Genomic DNA, 21,112 nt, shown 5'->3' on the forward strand with positions numbered 1-21,112 from the left:
CTTTCTCTCTTCAGTCTCTCTCTATGTCTCTCCACCATATAACACTCTCTCTCTTCAGTCTCTCTCTCTAGAGTGTTATATGGTGGAGAGACATAGAGAGAGACTGAAGACAGAGAGTGTTATATGGTGGAGAGACATAGAGAGAGACATAGAGAGAGAGTTTTATATGGTGGAGAGACATAGAGAGAGACATAGAGAGAGAGTTTTATATGGTGGAGAGACATAGAGAGAGACATAGAGAGAGAGTTTTATATGGTGGAGAGACATAGAGAGAGACTGAAGAGAGAGAGAGTGTTATATGGTGGAGAGACATAGAGAGAGACTGAAGAGAGAGAGTTTTATATGGTGGAGAGACATAGAGAGAGACTGAAGAGAGAGAGAGTGTTATATGGTGGAGAGACATAGAGAGAGACTGAAGAGAGAGAGAGCGTTATATGGTGGTTAACGATAGTTCCACCAATCTACTATCTATCTACAATCTAACTATCGGTGCCGATTAATCGGCAAAACCGATGAATCGGTCGACCTCTAATTCACTCACTGTGGAAATCACCATAGCAACAAGTTCTGACACACAAACCTCCTATCATGGAGAATTCTGGAAGGAAGGAAGGAAGGGAGAGAGGGAGGGAGGGAAGGAGGGAGAGAGGGAGGGAAGGATGGAGAGAGAGGGATGGAGAGAGAGGGAGGGAGAGAGGGAGGGAGGGAAGGAGAGAGGGAGAGAGAGGAAGGGAAAGATTGAGAGAGAGGGAGGGAGAGAGAGAGAGGGAGGGATGGAAGGAGAGAGAGGGAGGGAAGGATGGAGAGGGACGGAGGGAAGGATGGAGAGAGAGGGAGGGAAGGATGGAGAGAGAGGGAGGGAAGGATGGAGAGAGAGGGAGGGAGAGAGAGGGAGGGAGGGAAGGAGAGAGGGAGGGAGGGATGGAGAGGGAGGGAGGGAAGGATGGAGAGAGAGGGAGGGAAGGATGGAGAGAGAGGGAAGGATGAGAGAGGGAAGGAAGGATGGAGAGAGAGGGAGGGAGGGAAGTAGAGGGAGAGAGAGGGAGGGAGAGAAGGAGGGAGAGAGAGGAAGGGAAGGATGGAGAGAGATGGAGGGAGGGAAGGATGGAGAGGGAGGGAGGGAGGGAAGGAGAGAGAGGGAGGGAGGGAAGGATGGAGAGGGAGGGAGGGAAGGATGGAGAGAGAGGGAGGGAAGGATGGAGAGAGAGGGAGGGAAGGAGAGACAGGGAAGGATGAGAGAGAGGGAGGGAAGGATGGAGAGAGGGAGGGAAGGATGGAGAGAGAGGGGGGGAAGGAGGGAGAGAGAGGGAGGGAGAGAGAGGAAGGGAAAGAGGGAGAGGGAGGGAAGGATGGAGAGAGTGGGAGGGAAGGATGGAGAGAGAGGGAGGGAAGGATGGAGAGAGAGGGAGGGAGGGAAGGATGGAGAGAGAGGAAGGGAAGGATGGAGAGAGAGTGAGGGAGGGAGAGAGGGAGGGAAGGATGGAGAGAGAGGGAGGGAGAGAAGGAGGGAGAGAGAGGAAGGGAAGGATGGAGAGAGAGAGAGGGAGGGAGAGAGGGAGGGAAGGATGGAGAGAGAGGGAGGGAGAGAAGGATTTATTGATATTACACCCACAGCAATGCTACACAAGCATGTGTGTTGTCTAAAACAGTTCTCCTACATATTTGGAGTCATCCAGTGCAAAAATAAACATAATGAGCATTATAATTCATATAAAGGACAAACTATTTACATTTCTTATATGTAGGAGAACTGTTTTAGACAACACACATGCTTGTGTAGCATTGCTGTGGGTGTAATATCAATAAATATGACATTATTATTTTGATTATTGGCAAAATTGTCTGGACTTTTTTTGAAAAAATGCATGTATTTTGTCTAATACATTTGTTTTATCCAGTATCAATTCTAAATACTATCGGTCGATTAATCGGTTATCGGCAAATACGGCCCAACCTAACTATCGGTATCCGTAAAATCGGTCGACCTCCATGGGTCAAACATATCCATTTAATGATAATTCATTCTCTTAAGTTTGTTCTGTAATTCAAAAACCGTGGGTCCAAACGGCAAAATATTACCATCACCAGAGAGATAAAAGTCTGGCGAACGCATTGATGTGGTTTTTATGTTTGTGGTGTCAAACATATGGGACACAGAGCAGGTAACAAACAGGGAACCATCTGCATCCTTCAGATATTGTTTTTAGTTGTTTCTATCGGCAGTTGGTATGAAGAGACCCAAAAGTTTACTTCCGGTGGATTCCATAGTTACATGTCTGCGACCGGCACAAAATTTCCTACATTTTGACCAACTATGATGTATGTAGAGTGAAAACTGTAGAACGGAGACAGCAATTTGTTTGGAAAACCTTCAGAGAATCATAATGCAGCTTCACCCTCTAGCTCTGAACATTCTGTCCCGATACAAACACAATGGAAAATCTCAACCGGTCTGAAGAAGTACTGCAGCTCCATTTTTTTCAGTTTCTATCGGCAGTTGGTATGAAGAGACCCAAAAGTTTAGGTCCGGTGGATTCCATAGTCACATGTCTGCGACCGGGACAAGATTTCCTACATTCTGACCAACTATGATGTATGAAGAGGGAAAACTGTAGGAGGTAGAGCAATTTGTTTGGAAAAATTTCCGAGAATCGTACTTCAGCTCCACACTCTGACTCCCACTCTAACTCTCAACATTCCGGCCCCATACACACACATTGGAAAATCTGAACCGGTCTGAAAAGACGACGATACGTAAACTGTGATTTCGTAGAAACCGTGCTTGATATCTGAATGCCCATTCAGCCCAATAAAGGCCAAAGTCTTGTCTTCGGTTTAAACTTTTAATTTTTTTTCTACATTAAAGTATGGCAATACAGCATGGCTTCAAAGAGGGATTGTTTTGAGCGATGTTAAGCGATTTGCCGAAGATTTCCCATTAAAGTCTATGGGAAATTTTGCACTGTTTTTTCCCGATTTCATGAAAACCGTGCGGCAAATCTCTTAGAAAACACATAGCGCACCATTCCCGAGCGTTACACACGTTTTGATGTATTTTGTGTGCGTGTGTTGGCAACGCTTTGTGAGCCTTAGCGGGACAGAAATGTGGCGGAAGATGAAGTATAATAACTATGAGAAACAATAGTCATTGTGCCGATTGCTGCTATTGCAGCACATCGGCACACTGAATTATATCGATATCGTGATATGAGACTAGATATCGTCTTAGATTTTGGATATCGTAATATGGCATAAGTGTCTTTTCCTGGTTTTAAAGGCTTTATTACAGTAAAGCGATGTCATTTTCTGAACTTACCCGATTGTTGTAGCTGTTCTATTATTCACCTTTACTCACTTAGTCATTATATCAATTATTGATCTAAAATCTCATTGTGTAAATATTTTGTGAAAGCACCAATAGTCAACACTACAATATCGTTGTGGTATCGATATCAAGGTATTTGGTCCAAAATATCGTGATCTTTGATTTTCTCCATATCGCCCAGCCCTAGTTTAGGCTAATGTTAGGAACAAGAGCAGAAGGGAAGGTTGTAAAATCATTATGACTGTTTATGGTGTTTTTTCAAGTTTCAACATGCTAAAGATTAACCTGACTCCACCAGATGGATCGCTTAGCATTAGCTCTGCATATCTATCTGGGAACTTTCCGTTGGAGAACTTTTGGGAAGGGGCGGAAATACTGGTTAGCTGATTGGATGAACCATCTGTCTATCACCACCTATAGTTGGTGATAGACGGGCCAAATCAACCAATCAGATCCACGAAGTGTATGAAAATACAACCACAAGCCAGGCTACCCCTGCTGCTGCAGGCAAAGCCTAGCTCGTTAGCTCAGCATGCAAGCAACATGTCGGTAAAGGAGATTTGCCATTTGTGTAACGAGAATTTAGGAATAAAAGGCCCCATTTCAGGTTCCCGGACCATATTCCAAAAGAAGGATCCAAGACAAAAAAGCATTAGCGACCGGCTAACAGAATTAGGGCTACCGCTGTCTGAAAATCCTGGTTAGCTGATTGGATAAACCATCTGTCTATCACCACCAACCCACCTCAAAACCAACGCTGATTGGTCGGTCCTTTGGCTAACGGCTCCAAATTTTCTCTGTCTCAAGATGCCAGACTGAACTGAGAGGAGAACTGGAGCTCGCCAGATCAGGACGGTCTCACGAGGCTAGCTAAAGATCTCTTAGAGAGGGGTGGCGTCAGAGTTTTTACTGTAAGATGTGTTGACATTTAGCTTTGGGTCAGAAGACTTTTTCAGATGTGCCGTGGTACTTGAAACTGTGAAACTGTCTTTCTCTACATTTGCAAATGTAAATAATAGGGCTGTGCAATTAATCGAAATGTAATCGTGATTATGATTTCTGCTCCCAATGATCGCACAAACAGAATAATCGAGAAAAACAATTATTTAGCTCATTAAGTTTTGCAAGTAAACTGAAAAAATAAAGTTTAAATAGGAAAAGTATTAAAGCAAATTTCACAGTTCTATGTGTTTTTTTTAACAGTTAATTTAAATTTTTCCACTGTTTTTTTTAAGTTCAATAATTGCAACACATTTACAGAAGTCAACCAGTAATTGTGTTAAATTATCGTGATTTCAATATTGATCGAAATAATCGTGATCGAGCAGCCCTAGCAAATAAATACTCAAAGACCAAACTTTGGTTTAATACATTTCTTAAAACGTCTTTTATTCGTTTCATCTTGTGTTTTTTTGATACGCACTCCTGCTGCTAACGAGAGAAACTTCCACCGCAGGTCTGCACGAGTTCACGGAGTACCTGTCTGAGTCCCTGGAGGCGGAGTCTCCGTTCTCCCTGCTGCCCCCCCCCAGCACCGTGGGCTTCCTGAAGCTGTGGCGCCCGTGCTGCTACATCTTCCCCGGCGGGCGCGGCGACTCTGCGTTCTTCGCCGTGAACGGGTTCAACGTGCTGGTGAACGGCGGCTCGGACGCCCGGTCCTGCTTCTGGAAGCTGGTGCGGCACCTGGACCGGGTGGACTCGGTGCTGCTGACCCACGCCGGCGTGGACAACCTGCCCGGCATCAACAGCCTGCTGCAGAGGAAGGTCGCCGAGATGGAGGACCGCTCGGCCGCCGAGACGCACGGCCAGGACGACTGGTAGGGTTAGGGTCACACTACAGTTACATATCTGCAGGGACTGATACTGGTGGGGTTAGGGTCACACTACAGTTACATATCTGCAGGGACTGATACTGGTGGGGTTAGGGTCACACTACAGTTACATATCTGCAGGGACTGATACTGGTAGGGTTAGGGTCACACTACGGTTACATATCTGCAGGGACTGATACTGGTGGGGTTAGGGTCACACTACGGTTGCATATCTGCAGGGACTGATACTGGTAGGGTTAGGGTCACACTACAGTTACATATCTGCAGGGACTGATACTGGTGGGGTTAGGGTCACACTACAGTTACATATCTGCAGGGACTGATACTGGTGGGGTTAGGGTCACACTACAGTTACATATCTGCAGGGACTGATACTGGTGGGGTTAGGGTCACACTACAGTTACATATCTGCAGGGACTGATACTGGTAGGGTTAGGGTCACACTACAGTTACATATCTGCAGGGACTGATACTGGTAGGGTTAGGGTCACACTACAGTTACATATCTGCAGAGACTGATACTGGTAGGGTTAGGGTCACACTACAGTTACATATCTGCAGAGACTGATACTGGTAGGGTTAGGGTCAAACTACAGTTACATATCTGCAGGGACTGATACTGGTGGGGTTAGGGTCACACTACAGTTACATATCTGCAGGGACTGATACTGGTAGGGTTAGGGTCACACTACAGTTACATATCTGCAGAGACTGATACTGGTAGGGTTAGGGTCACACTACAGTTACATATCTGCAGAGACTGATACTGGTAGGGTTAGGGTCAAACTACAGTTACATATCTGCAGGGACTGATACTGGTGGGGTTAGGGTCACACTACAGTTACATATCTGCAGGGACTGATACTGGTGGGGTTAGGGTCACACTACAGTTACATATCTGCAGGGACTGATACTGGTGGGGTTAGGGTCACACTACAGTTACATATCTGCAGAGACTGATACTGGTAGGGGTTAGGGTCACACTACAGTTACATATCTGCAGGGACTGATACTGGTAGGGTTAGGGTCACACTACGGTTACATATCTGCAGAGACTGATACTGGTAGGGTTAGGGTCACACTACGGTTACATATCTGCAGGGACTGATACTGGTAGGGTTAGGGTCACACTACGGTTACATATCTGCAGGGACTGATACTGGTAGGGTTAGGGTCACACTACGGTTACATATCTGCAGAGACTGATACTGGTAGGGTTAGGGTCACACTACGGTTATATATCTGCAGGGACTGATACTGGTAGGGTTAGGGTCACACTACAGTTACATATCTGCAGGGACTGATACTGGTAGGGTTAGGGTCACACTACAGTTACATATCTGCAGGGACTGATACTGGTAGGGTTAGGGTCACACTACAGTTACATATCTGCAGGGACTGATACTGGTAGGGTTAGGGTCACACTACAGTTACATATCTGCAGGGACTGATACTGGTAGGCTTAGGGTCACACTACAGTTACATATCTGCAGGGACTGATACTGGTAGGGTTAGGGTCACACTACAGTTACATATCTGCAGGGACTGATACTGGTAGGCTTAGGGTCACACTACAGTTACATATCTGCAGGGACTGATACTGGTAGGGTTAGGGTCACACTACAGTTACATATCTGCAGGGACTGATACTGGTAGGGTTAGGGTCACACTACAGTTACATATCTGCAGGGACTGATACTGGTAGGGTTAGGGTCACACTACAGTTACATATCTGCAGAGACTGATACTGGTAGGGTTAGGGTCACACTACAGTTACATATCTGCAGGGACTGATACTGGTAGGGTTAGGGTCACACTACAGTTACATATCTGCAGGGACTGATACTGGTAGGGTTAGGGTCACACTACAGTTACATATCTGCAGGGACTGATACTGGTAGGGTTAGGGTCACACTACAGTTACATATCTGCAGGGACTGATACTGGTAGAGTTAGGGTCACACTACAGTTACATATCTGCAGGGACTGATACTGGTAGGGTTAGGGTCACACTACAGTTACATATCTGCAGGGACTGATACTGGTAGGGTTAGGGTCACACTACAGTTACATATCTGCAGGGACTGATACTGGTAGGGTTAGGGTCACACTACAGTTACATATCTGCAGGGACTGATACTGGTGTGTGTGTCTGTGTGTCTGTCTTTTTGTGTGTGTGTCTGTCTTTGTTTGTGTGTGTGTGTCTGTCTTTTTGTGTGTGTGTGTGTGTCTGTTTTTGTTTGTGTGTGTGTGTGTGCCATTTGTGTTTACTAAAATAACTACTTAAACACAGTTACTAAAATATGTTTTCAGCTTAATACATTTAACTTATTGCAGCTAAAATCTCACATATAGAATCAACTTTTCCGTAGACTATGTTTCCCCCTCTCATTCCCCCTGCTCTGGTGTTCCCCCCTCTCATTCCCCCTGCTCTGGTGTTCCCCCCCTCTCATTCCCCCTGCTCTGGTGTTCCCCCCCCTCTCATTCCCCTGCTCTGGTGTTCCCCTCTCATTCCCCTCTCATTCCCCCCTGCTCTGGTGTTCCCCCCCTCTCATTCCCCCTGCTCTGGTGTCTCCCTCTCATTCCCCCCTGCTCTGGTGTTCCCCCCCTCTCATTCCCCCTGCTCTGGTGTTCCCCCCCCTCATTCCCCCTGCTCTGGTGTCTCCCCTCTCATTCCCCCCTGCTCTGGTGTTCCCCCCTCTCATTCCCCCTGCTCTGGTGTTCCCCCCCTCATTCCCCCCTGCTCTGGTGTTCCCCCCCCCTCTCATTCCCCCTGCTCTGGTGTTCCCCCCTCTCATTCCCCCTGCTCTGGTGTTCCCCCCCTCTCATTCCCCCCTGCTCTGGTGTTTCCCCCCCTCTCATTCCCCCTGCTCTGGTGTTCCCCCCCCTCATTCCCCCTGCTCTGGTGTTCCCCCCTCTCATTCCCCCTGCTCTGGTGTCTCCCCTCTCATTCCCCTGCTCTGGTGTTTCCCCCCCTCTCATTCCCCCTGCTCTGGTGTTCCCCCCTCTCATTCCCCCTGCTCTGGTGTCTCCCCTCTCATTCCCCCTGCTCTGGTGTTCCCCCCCCTCTCATTCCCCCTGCTCTGGTGCCCCCCCTCTCATTCCCCTGCTCTGGTGTTCCCCCCCCTCTCATTCCCCCTGCTCTGTTCTTCCCCCCTCTCATTCCTGTTAAATAACAGTGCTTGTTTTATTACCCAGCAGCCCGACCGATTGGATGAAGCAGAAGAACCTGGTTTCCCCGGAGATAGGCGTAGTTTTCCTCAACGTTCCCGACAGACTCAAATCGGCGCCGGCAGCTGATCCCGGCGAGCTGCGAAGCTGTGACCAGGCGGCGCTCGCGCTGCAGCTCTTACACACGCTGGGAATCAAACCGGCGCCCCTCAGCCGGGCCAGTGGGCCCACCATAGAGCCCGTCATCCTGTTCCAGAAGATGGGCGTGGGCCGCCTGGAGCTGTACCCTCTGAACCCTGTCAGCGGCAGCAAGGACCTCCAGGTGTGTGTGTGTGTGTGTGTGTGTGTGTGTGTGTGTGTGTGTGTGTGTGTGTGTGTGTCTGTGTCTTTGTGTGTGTGTGTGTGTGTGTGTGTGTGTGTGTGTGTGTGTGTGTGTACACCTTTTGTGTTTACTAAAATAACTACTTAAACACAGTTACTAAAAGATGTCTTCAGCTTAATACACTTAACTTACTGCAGCTAAAATCCCCCTGCTCTGGTGTTCCCCCTCCTCTCATTCCCCCTGCTCTGGTGTTCCCCCTCCTCTCATTCCCCCTGCTCTGGTGTTTCCCCCTCTCATTCCCCCTGCTCTGGTGTTTCCCCTCCTCTCATTCCCCCTGCTCTGGTGTTCCCCCTCCTCTCATTCCCCCTGCTCTGGTGTTCCCCCTCCTCTCATTCCCCCTGCTCTGGTGTTTCCCCCTCTCATTCCCCCTGCTCTGGTGTTCCCACCTCCAGGCCTTCAAGCAGACCTGGCCCACCGGCTCGGGCTCGGGAGGCCTCCCGTTACCCTGCCTGGTGTCCATCTGTGCTCTGCTGGTCTGGCATCCCGCCAGCCCGGTGGAGAAGATCATCCGGGTTCTGTTCCCGGGCTGCACGCCCCAGAACCAGATCCTGGACGGGCTCGATAAGCTCCAACATCTGGAGTTCCTCAAGCACCCGACCGTGTGTTCCAGAGACCTGGAAACGCCCAGGACGGCCACCGAGAAGCAACCGAGGCGAGCCGAGAGTCGGGAGAGCCTCAAGTCCCAGTTGAAGGACTCGAGGGCCGGCAGCGGCGCCGCGCAGAAAGACAAGCCGCCACGGCAGGAAGTGAAGAAACAGGAAGTGAAGAAACAGGAAGTGAAGACGAAGCCCAAGGCAGCCGGAGACGCCGCGCCGAAAGACGGGGAAGAGAAACAGATCAAGATAAAGGAGGCAGACGCTAAAACAAAGCTGCCGAAAGCTGCCGAGAAACTGGCTCCAAATCCAAAGAAAGACTCGTCGAAGGAAGAGAAAAAGGACGAGAAGATGGCTGTCGTAAAGAAGGACGAGAGCACAGAGAAGAAGAGAGAACCGGTAAAGAAGGACGAGAGCACAGAGAAGAAGAGAGAACCGGTAAAGAAGGACGAGAGCACAGAGAAGAAGAGAGAACCGGTAAAGAAAGACGAGAGCACAGAGAAGAAGAGAGAACCGGTAAAGAAGGACGAGAGCACAGAGAAGAAGAGAGAACCGGTAAAGAAGGACGAGAGCACAGAGAAGAAGAGAGAACCGGTAAAGAAAGACGAGAGCACAGAGAAGAAGAGAGAACCGGTAAAGAAGGACGAGAGCACAGAGAAGAAGAGAGAACCGTAAAGAAGGACGAGAGCACAGAGAAGAAGAGAGAACCGAAAGAAGGAGAGAACACAGAGAAAAGAGAGAACCGAAAGAAGGACAGAGAAGAAAGAAGAGAGAACCGGTAAAGAAAGAAACTTTTAGCACAAAACCAAAGAAGGACACCAAAGCCGAACCAAAGAAAGACCTGAAGAAGGATGTGAAAACGGAGGAGAAGAAACCAGCCAAAGCAGCCGTTAAAGAAGTGAAGAAGACGGCGAGTGAAAGGGTGTCGAGTGCAGAAGTGAAGAAGAAGAGCGGGACTCTGAAGAAAGACGGGACTCTTCTGAAGAAAGACTCTTTAAGTAAAGGAGCCAAAGGTAAATATAAAGCTGGGACATCCCATTCTGGCCCCTGTACATGGCCGCCCAATGGGGCACTGTTGGCATTCCATAGGATTAGTGACTAGAGCTGCACAATATATCGTTTTTTATATCGTCAACGCAATATCAGCTGGCGCAGTGTACATATCGTGAGAGGTTGCGACATAGACACTAGGAGATTTTTTGTGTTAGTTGAAAGAAAATATCCTTAGAAAACTGCACTTTAAAGTAGGGCTGTCCTCGACTAAAGAAATTCTTAGTCGACCAACACTTATAGGATTTTGTCGATTAGTTGATTTAATTGACAGAGCTGTGAGCTTTGAGAGGTGGTTAAGACTAGAAAAGCACAATATAAATGTAGTTAATTAACCATCTGTAAAACTGAGTTTCTCCGCAATTAATCCTGCAAAAGCACCACTTTAAATCTTGTGTTTACCATAAATGTGCTCAGAAGTTTCTTGGAAATGAGTAATTAAGCATGAATAAGCATAAAAAATGACTAATCGACTAAAGAAATCTTAGTCGACTAAGACCAAAACGACCGATTAGTCGACTAATCGACTAAGAGGTGGCAGCCCTACTTTAAAGTGTAACTGTCGTTCTGTTTTAGTAGTGCCTGTCAGTGTCAAGTCAATGTTCAATGTGTTCAATAAAAGAATGTTAGAAACTAGGGATGCACCGAATACTGAATCCCCTGGTTAAGATTCTGCTGACTCCTCCTCCCATCCTCCGTCCATGATCTCTTTTTGTGCCATTTGTTTGATGGTCCATTTGATAGTTGATGGTCCATTTGATAGTTGATGGTCCATTTGATAGTTGATGGTCCATTTGATAGTTGATGGTCCATTTGATAGTTGATGGTCCATTTGATAGTTGATGGCCCATTTGATTGTTGATGGTCCATTTGATAGTTGATGGTCCATTTGATAGTTGATGGTTCATTTGATTGTTGATGGTCCATTTGATAGTTGATGGCCCATTTGATTGTTGATGGTCCATTTGATAGTTGATGGTCCATTTGATAGTTGATGGTTCATTTGATTGTTGATGGTCCATTTGATAGTTGATGGTCCATTTGATAGTTGATGGTCCATTTGATAGTTGATGGTCCATTTGATAGTTGATGGTCCATTTGATTGTTGATGGTCCATTTGATTGTTGATGGTCCATTTGATAGTTGATGGTTCATTTGATTGTTGATGGTCCATTTGATAGTTGATGGTCCATTTGATAGTTGATGGTCCATTTGATTGTTGATGGCCCATTTGATTGTTGATGGTCCATTTGATTGTTGATGGTCCATTTGATAGTTGATGGTCCATTTGATAGTTGATGGTCCATTTGATTGTTGATGGTCCATTTGATAGTTGACGGTCCATTTGATTGTTGATGGTCCATTTGATTGTTGATGGTCCATTTGATTGTTGATGGTCCATTTGATTGTTGATGGTCCATTTGATAGTTGATGGTTCATTTGATTGTTGATGGTCCATTTGATAGTTGATGGTCCATTTGATAGTTGATGGTCCATTTGATTGTTGATGGCCCATTTGATTGTTGATGGTCCATTTGATTGTTGATGGTCCATTTGATAGTTGATGGTCCATTTGATAGTTGATGGTCCATTTGATTGTTGATGGTCCATTTGATAGTTGACGGTCCATTTGATTGTTGATGGTCCATTTGATTGTTGATGGCCCATTTGATTGTTGATGGTCCATTTGATTGTTGATGGTCCATTTGATTGTTGATGGTCCATTTGATAGTTGATGGTCCATGTGATAGTTGATGGTCCATTTGATAGTTGATGGTCCATTTGATAGTTGATGGTCCATTTGATAGTTGATGGTCCCTTTGATAGTTGATGGTCCATTTGATAGTTGATGGTCCATTTGATTGATGGTCCATTTGATTGTTGATGGTCCATTTGATAGTTGATGTTCCCTTTGATAGTTGATGGTCCATTTGTTTGTTGATGGTCCATTTGATAGTTGATGTTCCCTTTGATAGTTGATGGTCCATTTGATTGTTGATGGTCCATTTGATTGTTGATGGTCCATTTGATAGTTGATGGTCCATTTTATGGTTGATGGTCCATTTGATAGTTGATGGTCCATTTTATGGTTGATGGTCCATTTGATAGTTGATGGTCCATTTGATAGTTGATGGTCCATTTGATAGTTGATGGTCCATTTGTTTGTTGATGGTCCATTTGATAGTTGATGGTCCATTTGATTGTTGATGGCCCATTTGATTGTTGATGGTCCATTTGATAGTTGATGGTCCATTTGATTGTTGACAGTACATGCGATTTTGCTGTAAATCAGGTCCCAAAGATGCTGAGACCCAGAAGGATCCAGATCGGTCCAAGCTGTCGACCCCCGAGCACACGACGGCCGAGTTCGAGAGACTTCGTGTAGAAGACGGCGACGGGAACAGCAGCAAATCGGCGAGGACTAACGGGAAGCAGGTGTCTGGTGGTCAGAGTCTGGAGGAGACGGACCGGGCTTCTGCAGAACCGGCGGGTCTCCAGGACGCCGGAAGTTTAGGAGAAGACGCCATTTTGTGTCTGAGTCCCTTCAGAAACCTGACTGGCGACTCCTGGAGCTCCGTGCCGTCTCTGCCGGCTGAGATCTCGTCTCCTCACTCTACGGAAGTCGACGAGTCTCTGTCGGTGTCTTTGGAGCACGCCGCGTCACCCCGAGCAACCGCCGGAGACGGTACGGCCGTTCTTTCCCCACACGTGATTGTTTGTTAGAGATGTTTCCCAGCTTGTGTTTTTATTTCTTTATCTCTACCGACCCCCCAGGAGACGGAGGCTGCTCTAACGGACACGTTAGCGACTCGGACGCCGCGCCTCTGGGATCGAACCGTAACCGTGGAAACGGACCGGAGGAACACGGGATCCACGGGATGCCGGAGATCGTCTCGGACGTTCCCCACGATGTCGACCTCTGTCTGGTGTCGCCGTGCGAGTTCCAGCACCCGAGGACGCCAGAGAGCCGCCAGCAGCACGCTAGCAACGTTAGCAACGTTAGCAACGCTAGCAACGTTAGCAACGCTAGCAACGTTAGCCCCGCCCCCAACGCCTCAGATGACGACAACAACAACAACAACAACAACAGCCACTCACAGGTAGCCTCAAACTACAACAACCACTCACAGTTAGAGAGGGAACTGAATAGTTAGAGAGGGAAGTGAATAGTTAGAGAGGGAACTGAATAGTTAGAGAGGGAACTGAATAGTTAGTGAGGGAACTGAATATAGGGAAGTGAATAGTTAGTGAGGGAACTGAATAGTTAGAGAGGGAACTGAATAGTTAGTGAGGGAACTGAATATTTAAAGAGGGAACTGAATATAGGGAAGTGAATAGTTAGTGAGGGAACTGAATAGTTAGAAAGGGAACTGAATAGTTAGTGAGGGAACTGAGAGGGAACTGAATAGTTAGTGAGGGAACTGAATATAGGGAACTGGATAGTTAGTGAGGGAACTGAATAGTTAGAGAGGGAACTGAATATAGGGAACTGGATAGTTAGTGAGGGAACTGAATAGTTAGAGAGGGAACTGAATAGTTAGTGAGGGAACTGAATAGGTAGAGAGGGAACTGAATATAGGGAACTGAATAGGTAGAGAGGGAACTGAATATAGGGAACTGGATAGTTAGTGAGGGAACTGAATAGTTAGAGAGGGAACTGGATAGTTAGTGAGGGAACTGAATAGTTAGTGAGGGAACTGAATAGTTAGAGAGGGAACTGAATATAGGGAACTGAATATTTAGAGAGGGAACTGAATATAGGGAACTGAATATTTAGAGAGGGAACTGAATATAGGGAACTGAATATTTAGAGAGGGAACTGAATATAGGGAACTGAATAGTTAGTGAGGCAGTGTGTGCCTCCTCACACCCCTGCAGTAATGTCTGTAACGAAAGCCTCTCTCCTCACAGGATCAGAGCAGCAGCGACTTCCCTTCGGCCTTCAGCCAGGAGACTCCGCCCACATCGCTCAGCGAGACTCCGCCCACGTCGCTCAGCGAGACTCCGCCCACGTCGCTCAGCGAGACTCCGCCCACGTCGCTCAGCGAGTCCCTCCCGACGGCGTCGGACTCTGCCGTCCCGGCCTGCAGCGAGGACTGTCCGTCCATCACGGCAGAGCTGGACTCTGACGATGATTCCTGTCGGCTCTACGGTCACCTTTCTCTGCACGACCCGCCGCCGGCGCCCGTCAAGGACCTGCCGCCGCTCCCGCCCCAGCCTGGCGCCTGCATGGCCGACGCCGAGGCCAGCAGGACCCTGAAGAGTTCAGCCGCCAAGACCAAGAAACCAGCAGGTAGGACTCGAGGTCGGCACACACCGGGGACATCCACGCATCAACCTGCAGATATTAAGCAGCTGGCCGACCTCCAGCAACGTGTTTGTTTTCTGGACGAAGTTGTTTTGTTTTTTTGCCCCGTTTAAAACTTAAAAAAAAAATCTGACAAATGTTAAAAAAGCTAAAAAATATTTGTAGGAAAAATAGCATGTTAAATCCAAGAAAAGAAGGACCGGTGAGGAGTCTTAATGTTGAACTTGCATCTCTACATTCTCAGTATTGAACCCCTGTGCCTCTCTTAGCCCCTCCCTCTCTGTCTCTTCTCTTAGCCCCTCCCTCTCCGTCTCTTCTCTTAGCCCCTCCCTCTCTGTCTCCTCTCTTAGCCCCTCCCTCTCTGTCTCCTCTCTTAGCCCCTCCCTCTCTGTCTCCTCTCTTAGCCCCTCCCTCACTGTCTCTTCTCTTAGCCCCTCCCTCACTGTCTCCTCTCTTAGCCCCTCCCTCTCTGTCTCCTCTCTTTAGCCCCTCCCTCTCTGTCTCCTCTCTTAGCCCCTCCCTCACTGTCTCCTCTCTTAGCCCCTCCCTCTCCGTCTCCTCTCTTAGCCCCTCCCTCTCTGTCTCCTCTCTTAGCCCCTCCTCTCTGTCTCCTCTCTTAGCCCCTCCCTCTCTGTCTCCTCTCTTAGCCCCTCCCTCTCCGTCTCCTCTCTTAGCCCCTCCCTCTCTTTCTCCTCTCTTAGCCCCTCCCTCACTGTCTCCTCTCTTAGCCCCTCCCTCTCCGTCTCCTCTCTTAGCCCCTCCCTCTCCGTCTCTTCTCTTAGCCCCTCCCTCTCCGTCTCTTCTCTTAGCCCCTCCTCTCTGTCTCCTCTCTTAGCCCCTCCCTCTCTGTCTCCTCTCTTAGCCCCTCCCTCTCCGTCTCTTCTCTTAGCCCCTCCCTCACTGTCTCTTCTCTTAGCCCCTCCCTCTCCGTCTCTTCTCTTAGCCCCTCCCTCTCTGTCTCCTCTCTTAGCCCCTCCCTCTCTGTCTCCTCTCTTAGCCCCTCCCTCTCTGTCTCCTCTCTTAGCCCCTCCCTCTCCGTCTCTTCTCTTAGCCCCTCCCTCTCTGTCTCCTCTCTTAGCCCCTCCCTCACTGTCTCTTCTCTTAGCCCCTCCCTCTCTGTCTCTTCTCTTAGCCCCTCCCTCACTGTCTCCTCTCTTAGCCCCTCCCTCTCTGTCTCCTCTCTTAGCCCCTCCCTCTCTGTCTCCTCTCTTAGCCCCTCCCTCTCTGTCTCCTCTCTTAGCCCCTCCCTCACTGTCTCTTCTCTTAGCCCCTCCCTCTCTGTCTCTTCTCTTAGCCCCTCCCTCTCTGTCTCTTCTCTTAGCCCCTCCCTCACTGTCTCCTCTGTTAGCCCCTCCCTCTCTGTCTCCTCTCTTAGCCCCTCCCTCACTGTTAGCCCCTGGTAGTCTTCATGTGTCTCCAGCAGCGTCAGCCTGCTGTGCGACACTAATAATCCTCCCTGTAGAAACACTGTGTTGGTAACACTGGTTAAACGAAGCTTTGAGGCAAATCTTTTTGCATCGAGGATTTCTAGTAATGAAATTATTGGAGTTTTCTTTTTGAATGTCCGAGTAGTTTGATTAATGGTCCAGCTCTCCCAGCAGGGACACTGCCGAAGGCCTCGGGGGGGATTCCCTCGGCCCAGAACGGGAGGTCTGGGAAGGCCGGCAGCTCGGTGGGCTCTCTGAAGACCCCGTCCAGCCTCGACGCCAAACCCTCGTCCAGGAACTCCCTCGGAGGCTCCCGGGTGGGGGCGGCTAGACCTTCCTCCTCCGGTAGGACACACTCACAAACATCTGAACCAACTAACTCTAACACAGAGAGCAATTTTTAACGTTTGGGGCACATTCTCTGTTTTTTCCAGCTCGTCGTTGATAAGAATCTTTTATTGTCATTGCACATCAGGTATACAATGAGATTGCAGGGCTTCTTCGGCCAGTGCGTAATAAATATAACAATAAAAAACAATAAAAGGAGGCAGTATATACAACATGTACACATCATAGCGCACACGCATTTTATTCAGGGACCTGATGGCCCAGGGAAGAAACTGTTTTTGAAGTGCCCATATTATGAAAGAAATCACTTTTTCTGGGATTTGGGGTGTTCTTTTGTGTCTCTGGTGCTTCATACCAACTTTGAAAAAATCCATCCATGGTGTTCTGAGTGAGATCCGGTTTCTGAATGTGTCCTGCATTCAGTCTCCTGGTGAGCTGGTCCAAATCAGCACGGCTTTCTACGGCACTAGCCGAGACAAGCTGGCTAACCACAACCGTTAGCATGCTAGCACGCTACCTCGTTCTCAATGGCAAAGCACTGCTACAACACACACAAGTTCACCATAATCCGCATGTTTAACCCCTCTCCACTTCACCCCAAGGACCGGTTTTTCCATGTTTTTTAACCCTTTTGGTGTTCCTGTATGAACTGGCCTGGTGAGGTTTAATCTGGTTCTGTGTTCCAGCTCCCAGAGCGGCAGGTTCTGCTGGTTCTGCTGGTTCTGAGGGGGGTGCGGTGTACGTGGACCTGGCCTACCTGCCGTCCGGCTGCGCCTGCTCCACCGTGGACCAGGACTTGTTCCGGCGTCTGAGATCCTCGTATTACATCATCAGCGGAGACGAGCCGGCCAAGGAGGAGGCCATGAGGACCATACTGGAGGCTCTGCTGGACGGGAAGAGCTGCTGGCCTGATACACAGGTACACACACACATACACACACACACACACACATACACACACACACACACACACACACACACACACACACACACACACACACACACACACACAGGTACACACACACACACACACACACACACACACAGTACACACACACACACACAGGTACACACACACACACACACACACACACACAGTACACACACACACACACAGGTACACACACACACACACACACACACACACACACATACACACAGGTACACACACACACACACACACACACACACACACACACACACACACACACAGGTACACACACACACACACACACACACACACACACACACACACACACACACACAGGTACACACATACACACACAGGTACACACACACACACACACACACACACACACACACACAGGTACACACACACACACACACACACACACACACAGGTACACACACACACACACACACACACAGGTACACACACACACACAGGTACACACAGGTACACACACACACACACACACACACACACACACACACAGGTACACACACACACACACACACAGGTACACACACACACAGGTACACACACACACACACACACACAGGTACACACACACACACACACACACACAGGTACACACACACACACACACACACACACATACACAGGTACACACACACACACACACAGGTACACATACACAGGTACACACACAAACACACACACACACACACAAGGTACACACACACACACACACACACAGGTACACACAGGTACACACACACACACACAGACACACAGAGGTACACACACACACACACACACACAGGTACACACACACACACAGACACACACAGGTACACACACACACACACAGACACACACACACACACAGAGACACACACTCATAGAGACACAAACACACAGACACACACAGACACACACACACACACACACACAGACAGACACACACACACACACACACACACAAAGGTGTACACACACACACACACACACACACAGGTACACACAGGTACACACACACACACACACAGACACACAGAGGTACACACACACACACACACACACACAGGTACACACACACACACAGACACACACAGGTACACACACACACACACACACAGACACACACACACACACAGAGACACACACTCATAGAGACACAAACACACACACACACAGAACACACACTCTCTAATCGGTATCTGATGTATTGGTCCGCTGTATATCTCTACCTCCCTGTGATCTGCTCTCTGATTGGTCCGCTGTATATCTCTACCTCCCTTTGCTCTCTGATTGGTCCGCTTTATATCTCTACCTCCCTCTGCTCTCTGATTGGTCCGCTGTATATCTCTACCTCCCTTTGCTCTCTGATTGGTCCGCTGTATATCTCTACCTCCCTCTGCTCTCTGATTGGTCTGCTGTATATCTCTACCTCCCTGTGATCTGCTCTCTGATTGGTCCGCTGTATATCTCTACCTCCCTTTGCTCTCTGATTGGTCCGCTGTATATCTCTACCTCCCTCTGCTCTCTGATTGGTCTGCTGTATATCTCTACCTCCCTGTGATCTGCTCTCTGATTGGTCCGCTGTATATCTCTACCTCCCTTTGCTCTCTGATTGGTCCGCTGTATATCTCTACCTCCCTCTGCTCTCTGATTGGTCTGCTGTATATCTCTACCTCCCTGTGATCTGCTCTCTGATTGGTCCGCTGTTTATCTCTACCTCCCTGTGCTCTGCTCTGCTCTCTGATTGGTCCGTGTCCCCCGCTGTGTGGCCAGGTGACCCTGATCCCGACGTTTGATTCGCTGGCGATGCACCAGTGGTACCAGGAGTCCCAGGACCGGCAGAGGGCTCTGGCGCTGACCGTGCTGGGCAGCAACAGCACCGTGGCCATGCAGGACGAGACCTTCCCCGCCTGCAAGGTGGAGTTCTGACCCGTCGCCACGGTTACACCCCAACCGTCGCCACGGTTACGCCCCAACCGCACCGACGGGAGGCGTCGGAATCGGCAAGAACATTCCGATGAGTCACAGGCGCTCTTATTGTGAAGGGCCGGAGAGACAGGAAGTCCAGGTTCTGCTCTCTGAAATAAGAAACGGTTTCCTGCACGTGTGATGTCACTTCCTGTTTTAGTTTTTTTTTATTAAATATTTGAGAATTTAAACGTTAGAAGCTGATGTTTGGGGTGTGATCCCCGTACAGAACAGGTTCCCCTCCCTAAAATATAAACCGTTTCCTGCACCTGTGTGATGTCACTTCCTGTCTGCTGGATCAGAACTTTTTTATTTTTATTTTTTTAATTAAATATTTTCAGAAAACAAACTTTAGAATCATCAAACACGATGTCTGTCTCTGGGCAACGATCGCAATCACACCGTAATAACCAGAGGGGATGGGTTGCTATGTAGCGTTAGCTTGTTACGTAGCATTAGCTTGTTACGTAGCGTTAGCTTGTCCTGTAGCGTTAGCTTGTCCTGTACCGTTAGCTTGTTTTACGTAGAATTAGCTTGTTACATAGTGTTAGCTTGTTTTACGTAGAATTAGCTTGTTTTACGTAGAATTAGCTTGTTACGTAGCGTTAGCTTGTTACGTAGCGTTAGCTTGTAGCGTTAGCTTGTTTTACATAGAATTAGCTTGTTACATAGTGTTAGCTTGTTTTACGTAGAATTAGCTTGTTATGTAGAATTAGCTTGTTTTACGTAGAATTAGCTTGTTATGTAGCATTAGCTTGTTTTACGTAGAATTAGCTTGTCCCGTAGCGTTAGCTTATTATGTAGCGTTAGCTTGTTTTACATAGCGTTAGCTTGTTATGTAGCATTAGCTTGTTTTACGTAGCGTTAGCTTGTCCCGTAGCGTTAGCGACTGTGGCGTTCCAGATAAAGTTTTGATCCAGCAGAGTTTTTAATTTCACGCGTATGAATGTGTTGCCGTGATGTTTTTTTGGGAGCACATGTTGCCTAGCAACTGATTGTTGTTGTTTCTGTTCGCGGCGGCAGCGTCCCGTCTGTGCCTGGCTCTGAAGACTACATTTCCCATGAGCCTCTGCTCTCGGCGGGCGGTCTGTTTCCCAGAACCCAAAAATCTCAAAGTGAATTAATCCAAAAGTCAGATTGTTTTATTTTTTTTAAATAATATTTTATAAGGAGTTAATCTGCCCGGCGACAGAGGGGTTTCCCGCTCTCTGCTGCAGCAGTGCCTTCTGGGAGTTGTAGTGCGGATGAAAGTTGTCCTCTTTTATTTCGGCCTGTCGGCTCTAAAAATCAACACATTTCAATCTTTAACTTATTTATTTATTTTGATTTTTTTCCTTTTTTTTAAATTCTGGTCTGAGCCTGAACTTTGGTACCTTTTGAATTAACCTTTATTGATCGGGGAAACGTTAACGAGACGTTTACAGGCTGTAATCTTGTTCACATGAAGTCATCGTTTAGAGACAAACACCCTTTCATGTTTATGAGTCACTCTCACTTCAGTTCTGAGAATATTTGGGCTTTTTCTCTAAATAATGACTTTGTCTTCATAATGTTACAACTTACAACTTCTTAAAGCCATAAATGTGTTAAAGATGTCATTTATTTTGATCACAGAGACACACACACACAGAGACACACAGACACACACACACACGGACAGATAGACATACAGACACACACACCCAGACAGACACACACACACACACGCTGTACTGAAACACTAATTTTTATGATTCTTTCAAAATAAAAGTAGCCCTTTAA

The 21,112-nt window shown here is 47.9% G+C and overlaps 1 protein-coding gene across 1 annotated transcript in view; it reads left to right on the forward strand.

The window, feature by feature from the left end:
* Positions 1–21,112, forward strand: part of map1sa (microtubule-associated protein 1Sa) — a 38,876-nt gene extending 17,764 nt beyond the window's left edge. Inside the window, exons 7-16 of the mRNA XM_028572485.1 lie at positions 4,782–5,142; positions 8,356–8,650; positions 9,103–9,974; positions 10,033–10,316; positions 12,647–13,039; positions 13,129–13,454; positions 14,266–14,647; positions 16,252–16,434; positions 17,124–17,356; positions 19,157–21,112. Of these exons, the coding sequence (XP_028428286.1) occupies positions 4,782–5,142; positions 8,356–8,650; positions 9,103–9,974; positions 10,033–10,316; positions 12,647–13,039; positions 13,129–13,454; positions 14,266–14,647; positions 16,252–16,434; positions 17,124–17,356; positions 19,157–19,312 (3,485 nt within the window). The 3' untranslated portion in view covers positions 19,313–21,112. The remainder of the gene's footprint in view (positions 1–4,781; positions 5,143–8,355; positions 8,651–9,102; positions 9,975–10,032; positions 10,317–12,646; positions 13,040–13,128; positions 13,455–14,265; positions 14,648–16,251; positions 16,435–17,123; positions 17,357–19,156) is intronic.

The sequence above is a fragment of the Perca flavescens genome, unplaced genomic scaffold (assembly GCF_004354835.1).
Source record: "Perca flavescens isolate YP-PL-M2 unplaced genomic scaffold, PFLA_1.0 EPR50_1.1_unplaced_scaf_1, whole genome shotgun sequence".
NCBI lineage: Eukaryota > Metazoa > Chordata > Actinopteri > Perciformes > Percidae > Perca > Perca flavescens.